General features: G+C 38.8%; 1 protein-coding gene across 1 annotated transcript in view; it reads right to left on the reverse strand.

Moving 5' to 3' along the window:
• Nucleotides 1-18,733, reverse strand: part of DSCAM (DS cell adhesion molecule) — a 696,179-nt gene that overhangs the window by 240,501 nt on the left and 436,945 nt on the right. Inside the window, exon 10 of the mRNA XM_077118949.1 lies at nt 12,321-12,494. Coding sequence (XP_076975064.1) covers nt 12,321-12,494 — 174 coding nt within the window. The remainder of the gene's footprint in view (nt 1-12,320; nt 12,495-18,733) is intronic.

Below are 18,733 nucleotides of genomic sequence, written 5' to 3' on the forward strand. Positions count from 1 at the left end.
ATATTCCAGCAGCTTGCAAACTAGAACAGCATACAAACTAATATATTATGGAAATAGCATCATCACCAACTAATGGCACTTAATTTAATCATTGTTATCCCCCTCAGTAAGTCTCTGAGATTAAATAGCTTTGAGGGTCTGAGAAGTTTTATTTAGTTGGCGAAACTGTAAGAATTTAGAGAGCTGAATGATTCGAGTTCAGGTAAGATGGCTGTGTGGGAGAAGTGACAATTGAGGGCCAAAGACAACCACAGTCTGGGGCATATCTGGTGGCTCAAAGCAGAGAGTCCTGACGGAGGGAGAACAACAAATACAAACTGCTTTTGTTTTTTTGGGACAAATAAAAACCGCTTCTAATTTTGTAAACAATTTATGACAACAAATCAAATATTTTACAAAGGCATTCTGTGCTTTCTTGAGAAAGCCAACAACAGGGATGCTAAGAAAATCTAGAAATTAATTATAAATTTAAGTTACCTGGTTGTATATTTAACATTGTAATTGATAAATATTAAATACTGATAACAACTTGCAAACTGACCTTTGACTGAAGTTTGGAATAAAGTGTCAATTAAGGGTAACATTCAAAATTTAGCAGAATTTGCTCCCTTACCTACAAGGGATACACTTGCCCTGTCTAATAGGGGACATATCCTTTTGCAGAATAACTGCTACCATGTCAGTCTTGGAATATATTAGGTTCCCTGTAATGATGTATATTCAAACTTAGGAACCTGGCCCTTTATCCCAGAACATATTTTTCCTTCTTCCTCTAATGACTTACAAAGAACCAATTCTTGTGCTGTCGTTCTGACTTTCCACGCAACTTGTCTTAATAATTTTGGCCATGGGTTACCCAAAGTCTATCTATGGCTTGGCATACTGGGCTAGGGAAAATCAAACAGCCTGTGGTAAGAAAATCAATACAGGAGTACAGATGAGAGTTCTAAGGCATTGAAAAGTTTTCACCTTTTATACACATTTTCAGGGGTAGCTGAAGTATTCTGGGATTTCCTCTTAAACAAATAATTTGTCTTTTAATATTTTAATAATCTTTTAATTGTTAAAGTAAGTAAGAGATTTACTTCTAATGGTAGTTTTGGCATCTTGCACTTTTGTATCCATGCCTTTTTACTCCACAGTTAAAAATTAAAATAACATAATAGTAATTTTTACTAAAATGACTGTGCCAGTTTGAAAGGATTATGTGTCCTAGAAAAGCCATGTTTAATCCTAATCCATTTTGTGGAAGCAACCTTCTCTTTTAATCCCTTATCAGCCCTTTAGGTTGGAAATTTGAGAAGATTATCTCCACAGAGATGTGACTCCCCCAATTGTGGTTATTCACCTTTGATTAGAGTGAGATGTGACTCCACCCATTCCAGGTGGGTCTTGATTAGTTTACTGGAATCCCTTAAAAGAGGAAACATTTTGGAGAGAGCGACAGAGCCATGGGAACCACGAGAGCCCAAACAGCCAGAGACCTTTGGAGATGAAGAAGGAAAACGCCTCCAGAGGGCTTCATTGAACGAAGAGGCTTGGAGAGAAACCTAGCAGACATTGCCATGTTCGCCATGTGCCTTTCTAGCTAAGAGAGAAACCCTGAACTTCACTGGCCTTCTTGAACCAAGGTAACTTTCCCTGGATGCCTTAGATTGGGCATTTCTATCTCCTTGCTTTAAATGGGACAATTTCATGGCCTTAGAACTATAAACTTGCAGCTTAATAAATTCTCCCTTTTAAAAGCCATTCCATTTCTGGTATATCACCTTCTAGCAGCTACAAACTAGAACAACCACTAATGGATACTTTAAAAATATCCCAGAATCTGGAACAAATGCTAGGGAATAAGCAACAAACATAACAGTATGTAGGATTCTGAAGTGTATTATGTTAAACAACTTCTCATTGGTCTCATTAAATCTATCTTTTATCTAGTTATGGCAAAGATTATAGCAAAGTATGCCATCTGCCATACACATGGGTTCATAAAATGGGAGTAGTTTTACTTCTGCATCTTGTTCACATCATCTTCTATGCATATTACATAATATATTTATGCCCTGGGTTTGCTCCCTGAGAAGCTACCAGCTGATGGGTTCCAAGTTTACAAAAGAAATACACATGGAAACTTGTTTGTGTAACTAGTCCTGTCATTAATAGAAACACAGCATATTCATATGCTTAATGGGTTATAAAGAAACAGCATAGTATATGCAATTAAAACTTTTTTTTTTTGCATGGGCAGGCACTGGGAATCAAACCTGGGTCTCTGGCATGGCAGGCAAGAACTCTGCCTGCTGAGCCACTGTGGCCCGCCCTAAATAAAAAAAAAAAATTAAGTCAGATCCTTCCAGGCATAAATGTGTATCATAAAATCTCACAGTAAACAAATATTTAAGAGAGGATTTCCCATATTTCTAAATAAGATAATGTTGAATGTATTTCATAATGAACCTTTACATTTGACCTCCTTTTTAATAAATTAGTTGAAATTACTGAGCTGCAGACCCTCTTTTTCAAAAAGCCTCCCTTCTTAACACACACCTCTTTCTGGAATGGGTTGTACAGTTTGGCAGACTAAGGCAGCATCACCCAGGAAGATACCTGGGAGTGAAGGCGTGACCTCCCCACCAATCCTCCACTTTTTTTTCCCTTTTATTTTTATCTTGAGGATTTAATGTCAGAATATAAAGACTTATAAGTCCTTAAAATAATCCTTTCACAAAATACCGCAGCTTCATGCTGTAAAAACTTTCGTTCTGTGTCCGAGGTTAGCTTTTCCTGTCCTCATCTGCTGTTAACAGCTGTTAGCATCTTCCGTGGAGATGGGTTTTTCTTTCTTCTTCATAAGACACCCGCATGTGGCTCTCTGGCTGTCCAGGTTTCACAGCCTCAATGCACAACGCTGTCAAACAGGAGCTCCGCCCTAGTTCCACATGCTGAACATGCTCTGCTGGTCCTAGCATTTTCTGCACATTTCGGCAGGTCTTGGAGAGGCAATCACGCGGCTGCAGCACGTCTTCAGGGAGAGCACGCCAACGTCCAGGTGGAGGCGGAACAGCGGGGAGCCGCAGCCATTCGGTGGGGAGGGTCTGTGACCCCACCGTGGGAAAGGTTAGAGCCGCCACTGCGCTTGTCCTGGCAGAACCCGGGAGCGTGGGGGTGGGGGCGGCGGGTCCGAGGCGGCATCCAGGTGAGCGTCCACCTTGTGAACGCCGCGGGATGGTCTAATTCGTGGTTGGGGCCTCCTCCTGGCACCTGAGAGCGGCCGCCAGGTGGGGCGGGAGGCGGGGGAGAGGGCGCGCGGGCCGCGGAACCTCAGCCACACGCGCAGCGCACGCCTGGCCCGGCCCCACTGGTCTCCCGAGCCGCGGCGGCGGGCGCGCCCCCCACGGACCCCCCGGGACGCCCCAGGCAGCGGCGCGCCCCGGGCCTAGGAGGCGGCCACCGGCTGGGGTTCACGCCTCCTTCCCAGCTGCGTGGACCGCGCCCGCTCACCTGGGCCGGCAGCTTCCCCCAGGCAGTTTCCTCCACGGTAACAGAATCATTTCTTTCCTTTTATTTTATTTCTTCTTCTACCTCCTTTTTCTTTTCTGCTACTCCCTTCTACCCAGCTGCTGGAGAGGTACTTTTGCCAGTTAGGAGTGAATGCCTGATTCTCAATTGATTGAAGGCACTTCTCCCGCCAGCTGTCCCGCTCCATATGGCCATCTGCTGAGCTGCCCAGTTCCCATGTGACCCCTGGCCAGGGGCCACGGCCTCACTGGTTCTCTGGTTCTTGGAAGAGGTTCCTCTGGTCAGATCTGTCATTTCATCCATTCAGCAGTTCACAAGCAAGACAGACTAGTAGCTACACTCATGGGGAGTATGTTTCCACCGAGTGAACAACACACAAATGGGTATAGAACATAATGAGGTAGAGAATAGAAGAAAATAAAGTATGGGACCCATGTGCACACATTACCTTGGAGAAAGCATCCCAGCCAGATTGAACAGCAAGTGCGAAGGTCTGGGGTAGGTTTGAGGATCAACAGTGAGGCCCTTATGCTTGGAATGCAAGGAGCAAAATGAGCTCAGAGCACCAGGCAGGGGCTAGATTCATGGGTAAACATCAGATTTTATTTTAACTGTAATGAGAATCCATCAGAGTATTTTGAGAAGGGGGATGCATTGATAACTACAATTTATTCTAAACATTTTACTGTTATTATCTCATTGAATCCACATATCACTCTGAGGTAAATTCTGTATTATTTTATATTATTCTATTTTGTGGGTGAAGAAATTGAGATACAGAGGTCAAGTAATTAGCTAAATGACATATATACCTGACAAAAGGTAGAACCAGAATTCAAAACCAGTTCGGCTATAGGGGCAGCTACAAAGACTGCTTCACTCTTGCGATCCAACTCATGTGTTAAACAACTCGCTATGATGGTGAAGAGTCAGCAGAGTGGGATGGGTGTTATTGTGCAGTCCCAGACGGAGACTGGGCATGCTCCACCCACCTCTGTGTCCCAGGCAGTCACCTGTGTTTTGCTCCTTATGTCACATGGATAGAGAAACAATCTTCAGTAGCATGAACATCCCCTGCTAGACCCCATGCCAAGCCAGGTCTGTTATCCCATGGCTTCTGAGGGGGCCCCTCAGTGGTGAATAATTCTCCCCTCTTCTCTGGCTCTCTTCCATTTCTGCAGTGCAACTGTATCAAACCTCAGGAGCTTGGGAAACCCTGCTTCAGTTGATGACATACTATTCTGGATGTGTTCTAACACTGGCCCATGGCTTTTGAACTTAAGATGCAATCATTTGTTGTCTGTTCTCTGGTCCACAGTGACAGCTTCCCTAAAACTATTATACTTTCCTTGACTGCCCAAATCAGAAATAAGTGTTGGCCAAACGAAAGTATAAGAGAAAGAAAAGACACCTCCCAGTCACCATTGCCTCGTCTCATTCTGCTGCACTTGCAATGAAGGGGATCTATGTTTTCTTGAAATTATCACATACTTCACTGCGGTCACATATACTGCTGTGTCCTATTAAGAGTGCTCCTGGAAACTACCATTGTCTCACCTCACTGTACTTTACCAAGGCCAGTTAGGGAAGTTGAACTGGCATGTGGTAGGAACTAGCATCTTTCTAGTTCTCAGTGGTGGCACTGATGCCTGCCATCCTTCCAGAAATGCAATATTGCTTTTTATTGACTTTTTTGGTAGGAAGAGATAGTTCTTGTGACTTTCACTCGGCCTTCCCTATCATCATAGTTCCCACTCCACAGGTGAGGAAACATATAGGGATTTTGCTAGTTGGTGAGTTTATGTATACCGACTACACATGCTAGAACTGAAGAAATAACTGCTGGATGGATCTGGGGACACAATAGATCCTTTGTAAGATGAACCCAACCTCAAACGGCACTGATCCTATGAGCCATATCAGCCCCTACTCTGATTAATGTGCCACAGTAGTGTTTTGGTTATCCAAGAATTAGTGTCAGTTCAGAATCAGTGTCTATATATTTGATGAGTCATTTTCCTCTGACTTCTTTTAAGATTTTCTTTTTCTTTGGACTTCAGAGTTTGACTTTAATATACCTACGTGTGGTTTTCTTCATATGTATGTCAATTTGGGCTCATGGGCTTCATGGATCTGTAAACTGATGTCTTTCTAAATATTTGAGAAGTTTAAGACTGTTAATTATTCCTCAAGTATTCTTCCTGCCCCATGCTCGCTTGCTTCTCATTCTGGGACACAGATGCTCTTTTACCTCTAATTCTGAGATATTTCCCCACAGGTCTTTTATGCTGTGATCATTTTTAATTAGTCTTTTTGTTTCTCTCTTCAGATTGCAAATGATCTGCTTTTTGCCTATTGACTTGCTTGTTATCTCCAACAAGCTCAGGTGTTCACTTGTTCATTACAGTTATTGTACTTTTCAAATTTAAGAATTTATTTGCTTCTATTTTACACACTCTGTTTCTTTACTGTCATTCCTCATCAGTCCAATCATTATACATTTGTATTTATTTACCTCATTGTTCAGAATTATCTGTTTAAAGTTCTTGTCTGCTAACTGAAACATCTGGGTCTTCTTCTGGTCAGCGTCTATTGATGCTTTTTCTTTTTTGGTTTGTTTTATCAGCATGGAACATATATATTTTTCCTGTTGTTTTTCATGTCTGGTAATTTTTTTTTAATTGGCTGGACATAAATTCCAAGACTGCTCTCCCTTTCAATGGTAGCAACTGAAATCTCTGCTCAGTTCTTTTAATTTCTAGCTGCATCATTTTTCCTGATCCCACAGGGATTTCTCTGCATGTAAATTATTTTAGTGGTCATCCAAAGAATTGGACAGACATTAGATGGACATGTTGATCTTAATTCTCTGTGACTCTTTTCCTTCTACAATCCCACATAATTTTCAGACTATTTTGCCAGTCCTGAACTCTTTCTTCTAGCCAAACGATCACATGTTTCTGCTGCTAATCCATGCACAGGCTGAGATGTGCCAAGTAAACAAAAATGTCATCATTGTAGCTTCTTTCAACGGAAGACTCCTCTTCAGTTTAGCTTCTGCCTGCCTCAGTGCCTTCAATTATAGATATGAATATGTGTGTATATACATATATTCTTTTTTTTTTTTTTTACATATTCCAGGTTCTATAATGTTATCTATGGAACTTGTAGTTCACTCTGCTCTCTTCCTTTATTTCAAGTATGAAATCTTTTCATTTTATTTTATAGCGTGTTGATATACTAGCTTTAAAAATTGCTATGGAGATAAATCTAACAGGTTTCCTTTATAGTTTTCCCTTTAGCACCATGCTTAAAAAGTTCTTCTCTACCCCAGGGAGACTAATATTCTATATTTAAATTACATTAAAAATTAAATGTAATTTTTTTTTTTTTTTTTTTTTTTTTTAAAGGAAGGAAAGACAGAGAAGGAAGGAAGGATGGAAGGAAGGAAGGGAGGAAGAAAGGGAAACATTTTTAAACATTTTCTTGTTTTATTATATTTTGTTTGTTTGTTTGTTTTTTACGTGGGCTGGGGCCGGGAATCGAACCGGGGTCCTCCGGCACTGCAGGCAAGCACTCTTGCCCGCTGAGCCACCGCGGCCCGCCCAAAATGTAATTTTTAATACATAAGAACTATTATGTTGGAAATTATGAGTTAGAGGAAGTATTTTTCCATATATGGTTAGTAAGTTGTTCCACCATCATTTGTTGAATAACCTATCTTTACTTTTTTTAAGATGCCACTTTCATTTTAAGAATATGGACTTTCAAGTCAGACTACCTGGACTGGACTCTTAATTCTGCTGGTTAATAACTGTGTAACACTGTGTAAGTTACTAATTGCTGCGTGCCTTGGTTATTTAATCTCCAAGACACCTCAGAGTGCTATTATGAAGACGGAATGATTTAATGTAAATGTATAAATTTTCAAGATCAAAAAATGGAGTTGGACCCTTAGTTCACACCACATATAAAAAGTAACTCAAAATGGATCTTAGACCTAAATGTAAAAACTGCAATTATAAAACTCAGAAGAAAACAGAGGAATAAATTTTCATGACTTTCTCAAAAGCAATGGTTTCTTAGATATGCTGTCAAAAACACAAGCAACAACAAAAATACATAATTTGGAATTCATCAAAATTAAAAAAAAATTTGTCTCAAAGAATCCCATTAAGGAAGTAAAAAGACATTCCAGAGAATGGAAGGAAATATTTGTAAATCAGTTATCCAGTAAGGGACCTGTACCTAGAATATACAAAGAACTCTTACAACTCAACAATTAAAAGATAAACAAACCAATTAAAAAGTAGAAATTCATTTCTCCAAAGAAGTTAAACAAATGGCCAAAAAGTACTTGATGATCAACATCATTAGTCTTTAGGGAAATGCACATTAAAAACCACACTGAGATACCACTACATACCATTAGGAGGTCTAAAGTTAAAAACACAGACAATAGTAACTGTTGAGAGAATGTAGAAAATTTGGAATGTTTGTTCATTGTGGGAATGTACAATAGTCCAATCACTTTGAAAAACATTTCCCCCAAATATTAAACATAGCATTATCATATGACTGAGCAATGTCATTCCTAGGTAAATGCACAAGAGAAGTGAAAACAGGGGTTCAAACAAAAACTTGTACCCAAATGTTCATAGCAGTACTGCTCTTAGTAGCCCAAATATGGGAATGACCCAGATTTCTATCAACTAAAAATGTGTAAATAAAATGTGATATATCATCCATCCAATGGAGTATTATTCAATAAGAAAAAAATAAAATTCTCATACATGCTACAACATGGATGAACCTTGAAACATTATGTTGAGTGAAAGAATGCAGACAAAGAAACACTGCATATTGTTTTCCTTTCTTTTAAAAGAAATGTGCAGAATTAGCACATCCATACTAACCGAAAGTAAATTAATGCTTGCCTAGGGCTGGGGTGGGGTGAAAGCAAATGACTGATAATAGGCTCAGGGTTTCTTTCTGGGGTAAAAATGTTCTAAAATTAGATTGTGGTACTGGTTATATAACTCTGTGAATATGCTAAAAAAAAAACCCTACTGAACTGTATACTTCAAATGGGGGAATTTTATGCTTTATAAATTATATTTCAATAAAGACTTTATAAAAACAAATCCCATGACATACTGAGTCCTAAATCAGCTTCAGCTACTTTAAGGAGACTATGTAACATAATTGTCAAGAATTTGGATTTTGAAGTCTGATAATGTGGTTTCAAATGCCAATTCTGTTGCTTTTCAGTTTTGTAAACTTGGGCAAGTTCTCCAACTCTTCCAAGACTCATTTTTTTCCTCATCTGTTAAATGGAGATAGTTGTCCATACTTTCTAGAGCTGTAAGGGTTAAATTATTTAATATTTCTACATTACAGTATCTGTCCAAGAATAAGAACAAGCCCTTAATAAATGGAAGTGCTGTGCTCATATCCTAAATGTTCATGAATTGTTTTGCATTGATTTTTTAAATTTCTCCTTAGGAACATGTGGCTTTAATAATTGCAACTTTATAATATATTAAATCTCTGTGGGGCAAGCTCTGCCTTTCTCTCTCTCTCCTTTTCTTTCTCTCTGTCAATTTCCAACCCTTCCTTTTTATTCTAATTTGAAAGGTTCTTGGCTCTGCACAGGTGTTTACACTTCCATATAATCATACAAATTATCTTATTTCACAAAAAAAGACCATGGGGTTTTATTAAAATTCATTTGATTCATTACAGAATTTGAGTATGGGAACTAACACCTTTACAACATTGAGTCTTTGCATCTAGAAATAAGAAATTTCTCTCCATTTCTTCTAGTCATTTTTTTCTATTTATGAAGATGTGCAATATTCTTCATTTGGGATGTAGATGTATTTTATTAATTTTTCCCACAACATTTGAATTTTGCATTCTATTGTAAACAGACATTTTCCTTTTTCTATTAACCTGTACAGAAGTTATTGGACTCTTAATCATGTTTTTTTTTTTTCACATGGGCAGCCACTGGAAACCAAACCTGGGTCTCCAGCATGACAGGTGAGAACTCTGCCTGCTGCACTGTGGCCCACCCCTTAATTATGTTCTAATGTTTTTTATAGCATTAACAGTGTGGTAGGGAGGCAGTCAGCAGAGAAAAGGCTCAAAGATGTGTGTGTGCAGATTAGTTTTGACATTAGTCACCTGGTTTATTCACAGAACAATTATTTACTGTATTCCTACCCAGTACAAGGCACAGCAGCAGCCCCAGTCAGTAAGGCCCCTGAGTTGGGATCCCCAAACCACTGTCTTTGCACCTCGTTTCTCTCAGTGCCCTCCAGCCAAAAGACCACCTGTCAAGAGTCTGTAGTTGAACAAGTTGAGTTTATTCTTTGTTAGCAGGAGGGAGAATACACACCATGGGGAACAGCAGGTGCCTCAGAGAGTGTGTAAGAAAGTAATTATTGTCTGTTTGTACTTGTTTTAGGTGATTTGGAGGAAGATTCAAGGAAACAGGGTTTAGTTTTAGAGTGAATGATATCAGGAACCAGAGATTTTCATTGTAAAGTCACTTATCCTAAAAGCAAATAGAAATCGAGATCATACCTAGTCTTTGCATCCTTGCTGTTCCTGTACTCTATTATAACACTTGCACATTCTGTTTTTGACGGAGTTATACACATGCATTCCTGACTGTCCCAGAAGAGAGGAAGCAGTTTAAGGGTTAGAGGCCATGTCACATTAGTAGTGTCTCCCGCCCTCCTACCTGCACCTAGTATACAGGTATGACAACAGAAAATATGGAAAACATCTTCAATTTCACATTTTAAAGTTCCACCCGTTCTTCAAATTTTTTCTATTACGCTCTCCTTAATCATCTCAAGCTGACAATATATCCTCTTCTGAAAGGTCTATATAGCACACATTAGTTTTCACCTTGCATTAAAAGCAGGAGATTTTCATCCTTGCTATTTTCCCTTACAAAACATATCCTCTATCATTCATGAGAATGGTGGTTGATTATATTTGCATCTTTCATTGAGCCTTGCACATAGTTGGTCCTTGTGGTGGTTAATTTCATGTGTCAACCTGGTTAGGTTACCGTGTCCAGTTTGGTCAAAAAGCATTGATCTGAGTGTTACTACAAGAGTAATTCATAGATAGATCTGCATCTATAGTCAGCTGATTGTCTATATGTTGATTGCATCTACAACCAACAAAAGAGTGGAGCCTCCTCATTTAATCAGTTGAATATCTTCAAGTAAGAACTCAGGATTTTATAAGTTAGAAGGAAGAGTTCCTGCCTCTATTTCAGCCAGCCAGCTTCTCATCAGGAATTCAACTTCACCTTCATCAGAGTCTCTAACTTGGGAAATCTGAATTTGCCAATCCCCATGGTTGCATGATCCAATACCTTAATAAATCTCTTAATCTTAACATATAATACACACATATATATACATACATTCATATGTACATAAACAAATTTATTTATGCATGTACATATAAATGTATGTTAATTCTGTTTCTCTGGAGAACATTGACTAATACAGTCTTTACTATTTATTTGTGAAATACATAGATACTTGGTGAATTTGAAATATATTAAAATAACTGCAAAATATAGTCCCGTTTTTGAGGATAAATGGACCAGCACTGAGCAATATTGGTCCACAGCTCTCAGGTTTGCTAAATATTTTGCCAATTTATAATCTTTAATTAGCCATTTCAGCTTTGGATTTAAGGTTTATCAAAATTTGTGTCCAGATACTTAAACATAAGTCCTTCTAGAACACAGAAATTATGAGTGAAAAACATGTACTTTATATGTACACAACATATTTCAAAATGGCCCCAATCATTGTTCCATGATATGAAAGTTTAACAGATAGATATTTTTATGTCTTCATTGTTCTCTTGGAAGCAACGGACTAAAGAGAAAACATCCACAGTGAATTAAGATGTATATTGTCTTTGTCTAGCTAGCCTTAAAATATCACTTCTCCCCAAAATACACACCCCACTACTGAGACTCATTTTTAAACTGACTGACTATTAAACAGTCAATAAATAGATTACAGCAATCCTTTCAAGCTATCAATAGTAGAATTAAAATAAAAAGCAAGCCTTCACAAAGCCTTATAGTCATGAAGTAATCACACATGATCAAATAGAAAATTACATAAATGGAGAAAGACAAAAGCTATTCACTGTAAAATTGATGAACAACCATTTGCTAACAAACAGCTCTCTTCCACTCTTTCCTTAGAGGGTCAGTCAGCACCATATGGAAAGAATTTCATGAAAAGTCTCTTTCCTACTATTTGGCTCGGTAGCATCAGCCCCTAAGCATAGTGCCATATATTTTTGCCCTATTGTTTAGTTTTGGTAACAAGGTTTCCAATTGCTTTATTTCACAATGATCTTCAAAAGGAAATCTATGGCAAATAATAAAATGCATGAAAACAAATATCTGGAAAGAAATCATTTGAGACCTCGTGTTAGACTTTTCCCAAAATAAAGCTGACCTGCTGGAAGTATGGGTGCTAAAGGCAGAGAGCGCCACACCAGCACCCATGGCCATGGGGACCAATGGAAGAGAAGAAAGACAAAGAACTGAGGGGCCACCTCACGATGATGACCATCAGCTGGGTTTTTGCCATTCTCTTCGATTTGGTTTCTAGGATAGCAAAACTTCAAACACTAGCTGACACAAACCGATAGTTTGTTTTTTTTTAACTAATGCATATGGAATCATTAAAAATCTAAGACAAAGAAGACCTAGTTAGGTAAAATGAAACGTTCTTCTTCCTTACTTTTCACTGTGAGGTACATGGACTTGCTGACGTCCGCGCCCACGTCGTTGCTGACCTTGCAGAGGTAGTAGCCGCTGTCTTCTTCCACAACGTGCTTGATTAGTAGAGACCCGTTGCTGAGGACCTGGATTCGGCCGTTCAAGGCGATTGGCTGGAACTGGGGAACCCCAGCACCTGAGATGCAGTAAGAAAGCAGAATGATGCATCAAACATGAATAAATATGAGAAAACAATGAGCTCTAGTCCATCCAGGCTAATGAAGAGAAATGATGGACAACTGACATATGTCATATGGAACAGTCATGGAATACACCAAGTGGTTTTTTTTTCTTTCCTCCAACATTAAAATTCTTGTTGAGAAACACATTTATATACAATGACAGTATTTTTAACTCTGAGAAAAAGAGTAAGAGAGCTTATAGATAGTTTCTGAATAAAAGGCCAAAATTGATGAGTTTTAAGAAACTGATAAATTATTCAATGAAATCCCAGTAGAATAACCACAGAAGTAGACATCTCTCATGGGACCAAATAAATTGTTATAAATTGTTTACATTGCCAGTGACTTAATATGAATGTAAACTGGAAGTCATCCACGGACAGGGATTTTGGAGACCTCGTTCACTGCATGCAAATGAGTCTTCAAAGAGAACAATACTAATGCAGCTTTCTCTTCCAAGATGGTCACCATCCAGTCTAGAAACACAATCACTATTAATATCATTGACTTTTTTGGGGGCAGGGGTGCATGGTTTGGGAATCTAACCCAGGTCTCCTGTATGGAAGGCAAGCATTCTATCACCCACTGACTTTTATGTACATAAATAAGTTCTTCACTGCACTGGACACTAAACTAAGACATCATAGAATTAAAACCGACTCTCTCCAGTGACCTTACACTCAAGGAGATAATGGCATAAATGTTATATGCTATGATCAGAGATGTGATGTGCTTCATATGGCGGATCCATATGCAAGTTTTCCCACAAATTTCATCAATGACATTTATTTTGAAAGACATGCCATTGGAAGGAATAAATATCAATTCATTCTCAAATCCACCAACAATTCGTTTAGAAATAGAAAATTACACGATTAAGTTCTAAGAGATTTCTGGGAAGATAGTCACTTATAATACCTAAATTGCTACTCCTCTTCTGAGGGGATACTGGGTGGGGCTAGAAGGATATAATCAAGTACTAGAAACCAGAAAGAGAAAGAGAACCAGAAGGACCCAGAAAGAGGAAGAGAACCAAAGCTTCCATGTTCTCTGGCCTAAGGGTCTGGCCAGAGATAGTTCCTGAATAAAAACTATTCAGAAGGCTCATCCTGGGATAAAGACCAATTTGATCTTCCTGGAAAAAAGCTCAAAGTGTGGGCCAAGGGTATGCTCCACGGGGGAACTATTGATCTGTCCCCCAAACAGGAACTGAGAATCTAGGCTCAGCCACCCTATACCCCAAATGGGGAACTCCAGATTTTGCATCTGAGGACACCAGAAATGGGGTACTTTCTCCTGCTATCTCCACCCAGGGCTGACACTTAGCTACTCCAGCTTGGAATGGCAGAGACCATGGGTATGTCATCCCTTCCTTGTCTCTGCTTCAAGTATCTCAGCAGTTGGACCTGAGACCATCTAAGAGTCAAAGGAACCTAATAATGTACCCAAGAAGACCAGACAGAATCTCTACAACTAGTAGTTTCTGTCAAAATAGAACTGCTGGGAGGGACATAAGACAACTTCAATTAAACAAAAAAATAGAGTTTCACTTCTTGTATTGACATAAAAGCTGCCTAACAAATGTTGCATACATTTAAACAATGAAAAAAGACTGCCAATTTACAAACTCATACATTTTAACATGATAATCAGAAAGCTGAGGTTGCAAGGCAACTAGGTGAACTGAATTACAGAGAGTTAGACATCCCAGAAAAAAAAAGATGGGACACACAAATGATTTCAAAATTGGAAGGTGTGGTAGAGTCAGTTGTCAACTTGGCCAGGTGAAGGCACCTAGTTCTGTTGCTGTGGCCATGAGCCAATGGTACGTGAACCTCATCTGTTGCCAATTTACATCTGCAGTCGGCTAGGAGGCATGCCTGCTGCAATGAAGGACATTTGACTTAATTGGCTGGTGCTTAAATGAGAGAGCACAACATAGCACAGCCAAAGCAGCTCAGCATTCCTCATCTCAGCACTCGCAGCTCAGCCCAGGCCTTTGAAGATGCAGAAAGAAGTCACCCCGGGAAAAGTTGTTGGAACCCAGGAGCCTGGAGAGAAGGCCAGCAGAGACCATCCTGTGCTTTCCCACCTAAGGAAGAACCTCAGTGGAAAGTTATCTGCCTTTCCTCTGAAGAACTAACAAAATAAATCCCCTTTTATTAAAAGCCAGTCCATCTCTGGTATGTTGCATTCCAGCAGCTAGCAAACTAGAACAGCAGATAAAAGGAGGAAGAGGCACAGGCATTAAAGAATTGAAGGTAGAGTATGCCATTAGAGTTCAGAGTTCTTGGAAAGTGCAGACACAGGGGGAATATGCACTCTTCTTCCAGGTCTTTTCCATAAGTTTTTACCGAGGGCTTCTGACAAGGGATGGAAATGGTGCAGCAGACCTAAGAGATCCCCTTTCAGTGATGCACATGGGAAAGGTCTGCTAAGGTTAGAAGATGGGGTGGTAGTGCTTGGGGGAGACCCCTGCACTCCAGATCCTGCCGAGTATGAGGTGGGTATAGTAGGGGAAATATCATAAACCTGCCTATGACCCAGATCTAGCCTTGACCTAAAGGAAAAGTTTTCTACTGCTAAGGTGGGACAGGAAACACTTTTACTCTGGTCCCTTCTCTAAGACCAAGCAAAGATTGATTCCTACTGGGAGAGGGATAGAACTTCTCTTCTCCTTCCCTGTCCCTGTACTGAAACTTGGAGCAAGGCAGGAAATTTACGATTCCCCAAACCCCCACTAGGACAAGGAAGAGTTCAGTTGCCATAGGGGCTGAGGGATGGGAAACTCACCTTTTCACTGGACCGTACAGAGATTGCCTGCCACATCTGGAGGGGCAACAATGCTGAGAAAGTTTCAGCCATCATTCTCAGACTCGGGGCCTGAACAGGACTAAGGATGGAGCAGGAGAGCTAAGAAATCCTGCCTGTCCCATCATGAACACTGGACCACACAACAAGTACACTATTCTATAGCTATGGGATGGATAATAGTGCAGAGAGAGAGAGACTCTGTGGTGCAGATACATAGAGTCTGATAAAAGAACTGGTGGGCTGTTCATGGGTGGTGCAGTGGTAGAATGCTCGCCTTTCATGTGGGAGACCTGGGTTCGATTCCCAGACCATGCACCAAAAAAAAAGAGGATAAGAACTGGCAGGGCAGGCAACATTGAGAAATACTCTTCACTCTACTGGCCTCCCACTAAACCCAAGGTGGTATATATTGGAATGTGAAACCTGTGGTACACTGAAGGTAACTTTTGCAACAGCAAGACCCCAAACCAGCTCAACTACAGGCTAGACTGGTTTAATCTCCAATATTATTGACCTGACTGAAAAAGAGGTGTGCCTGTCTCTGGGAATAAATATAATTTACCTCCATCTCTACTCTTTTACATACAATGGCCAGAATTCAATGAAAAACACTATTAGATGCCGAAAAGAAAGTAAAAAGGACAAGGAAAGAAATAATCAATGGAACCATACTACGTGATGCTAGAACTTTTAGAGAGGGACTCTACATTAACTATAGTTAACATGCTAAAGGATCTAGTGGATAAGCTGAGCACCATGCATGGACAGATGTGGGATTTCAGCAGACCGTGTGTGCTGGTTTGAAAGGAAGTATGCCCCCTAGAAAAGCCATGTTTTAATCAAAATCCCATTTCATAAAGGTAGAATAATCCCTACTCAATACTGTACATTTGAAACTGTAATCAGATATGATGTGATTTAGTCAAGAGTGCTGTCAAACTGGATTAGGTGATGACATGTCCCCACCCATTTGGGTGGGTCTTGATTGGTTTACTGGAGTCCTATAAAGGCGGAAACATTTTGGAGAATGGGAGATTCAGAAAGAGCAGCACCACAAAGCAGAGAGTCCATGATCCAGCAACCTTTGGAGATGAAGAAGGAAAATGCCTCCCAGGGAGCTTCACAAAACAGGAAGCCAGAAGAGAAAGTAGCAGATGATGCCTTGCTCACCATGTGCCCTTCCAGCTGAGAGAGAAACTGTGAATGTGTTCGCCATGTGCCTTTCCAATGAGAGAGAAACCCTGCATATCATTGGCCTTCTTGAACCGAGGTATCTTTCCCTGGATGCCTTTGATTGGACATCTCTATAGACTTGTTTTAATTGGACATTTTCTCGGCCTTAGAACTATAAGCTAGCAACTCATTAAATTCCCCTTTTTAAAAACCATTCCGTTTCTGGTATATTGCATTCCGGCAGCTAGCAAACTAGAACACCGTGAAATTATGAGAAAGAGACAAAAAATTAAAATGGTAGATACAACAAATATAATATTAGAGAGGAAGAATTCATTAAAAAGGCTCATTAGCAGATTGGACATGCAGAGGAAATCTACACTATCATAAAGCACTTGAAGAAAGGTCAAAATAAATTATTCATAGTGAAACAACAAAAAAAAAAACAAAAGAGTGAAAAATACAGAACAGAATATCTAGAGTTCTGGGACAATATGAAATAGTCTAACAACATGTGACTAATAGTCTCAGAAGGAAAAGAAGAACAGAAAATGATAAAGAAATATTTGAAACACAAGGAATGTAAAAACATTATTGGTCAATTTGATTTAATTGATAATTATAGAATTTTCCACCCAATAAAAGCAGATTATATATTGTATCAAATGCACATAGAACATTCACCAAGAGAGACAATACTCTTGGCCATAATACAAATTTCAATAAATGTTAAAAGACAGTAATACAAAATATGTTCCATTGCCATGACAGTATTAAAATCTAAATGACAGAAATAGATCCGTAAAAAATCAAATACTTGAAAATTAAACAATACACTTCTAAATACCTCATGGGTAAAAGGAGATATCACAAGAACAGTTAGAAAACTATTTTGAGCTGAATTAATAGAGTTTGTGGGATACAGCCATAAGAATACTTAAAAGGAAACTTATAGCGTTAAATACTTGCATTTGAAAAAAATATCAATATCAGAAATCAGTGATATAAACTGCCACTTGAAGAAGATATAATGGGAAGAGCAAATAAAACCGAGAGTAAGGAGAAGAAAGGAAAGAATAAAGAGAAAAGCAGAAATCAATGAAACACAAAACAGGAAACCAGCAGAGAAAATCAATAAAACCAAGAGCTGATCATTTGAAGAGAAAAATATAATAAACCTCTAGCTAGATTCATCAGATTAATAAATAGATTAATAAACAGATTAATAAATAGAAACAAGCAAACAAATCTGTAAGAAAAGAAAGGTCATCACCATAGCCCCTATGTCCTATTAAAAGGATAATAGGAAAATACTAGGAACAACTTTGTGACAACAAATTTGCCAACTTAGATTAAATAATATATTTCTTGGAAGACATACTATCAAAGCTCATGAAAGAAAAAAATAGATAAACTTAATAACAGTCTATTAAATAAATGGAAATTACAATGAAAAACTCAACCACAATGAACACTCAAATCCCAATATCTTCAGTAGTGAATTCTATCAAAAATTTAAGGAAGAAATATTAAGAATACTACATAGACACTTCAGAAATAATGAGAGGAGGCAGCACTTCACCACTGATTCTATGAGGCCAGCATCATCCTGATATCAAAACCAGACAAAAGACCCTACAAGAAAAGAAAACCATAGAACAATATCTCTAATTAACACAGACGCAAAAATCCTTACAGTCATTATCAAATCAATCAGTATAATAGGATAATACATTATGACTGAGAGTGGTTTACTCCAAGAATTCAAGGCTAGTTTAATGTTCAAAAATTAGTCAATGAAATTCATCATATCAACAGACCAAGAAAAGAAAAATGTGATCACTTCAATATATACATAAAGAAAAAAAAAGAAGCATTTTACATAATTCAATGTCCATTCCTGATGAAACCTCTCAGTAAACCAGAAACAGAATGGAGTCCTTCTACAAACAAAAACAAACAAACAAGAAACAAAAAAAAAAAGCTAGCATCATACTTAATTTTGAAAGACTGTATTATTTTCCATTTAAGGCAAGGAAGTCTATTCAAAATTGTTCCAGAGATTCTAGCAAGAGTAATGAAACATGGAAATGATATAAAATGCACACGGATTAGAAAGGAAGAACAGAACTCTCTTCATTTGCAGATGACAATTATTTACACAGATAATCCTAAACAATCTACAAAAATGTTGCTAAAAGTAAGA

Source organism: Tamandua tetradactyla, chromosome 10, assembly GCF_023851605.1.
Source record: "Tamandua tetradactyla isolate mTamTet1 chromosome 10, mTamTet1.pri, whole genome shotgun sequence".
In the NCBI taxonomy this organism is placed as follows: Eukaryota; Metazoa; Chordata; class Mammalia; order Pilosa; family Myrmecophagidae; genus Tamandua; species Tamandua tetradactyla.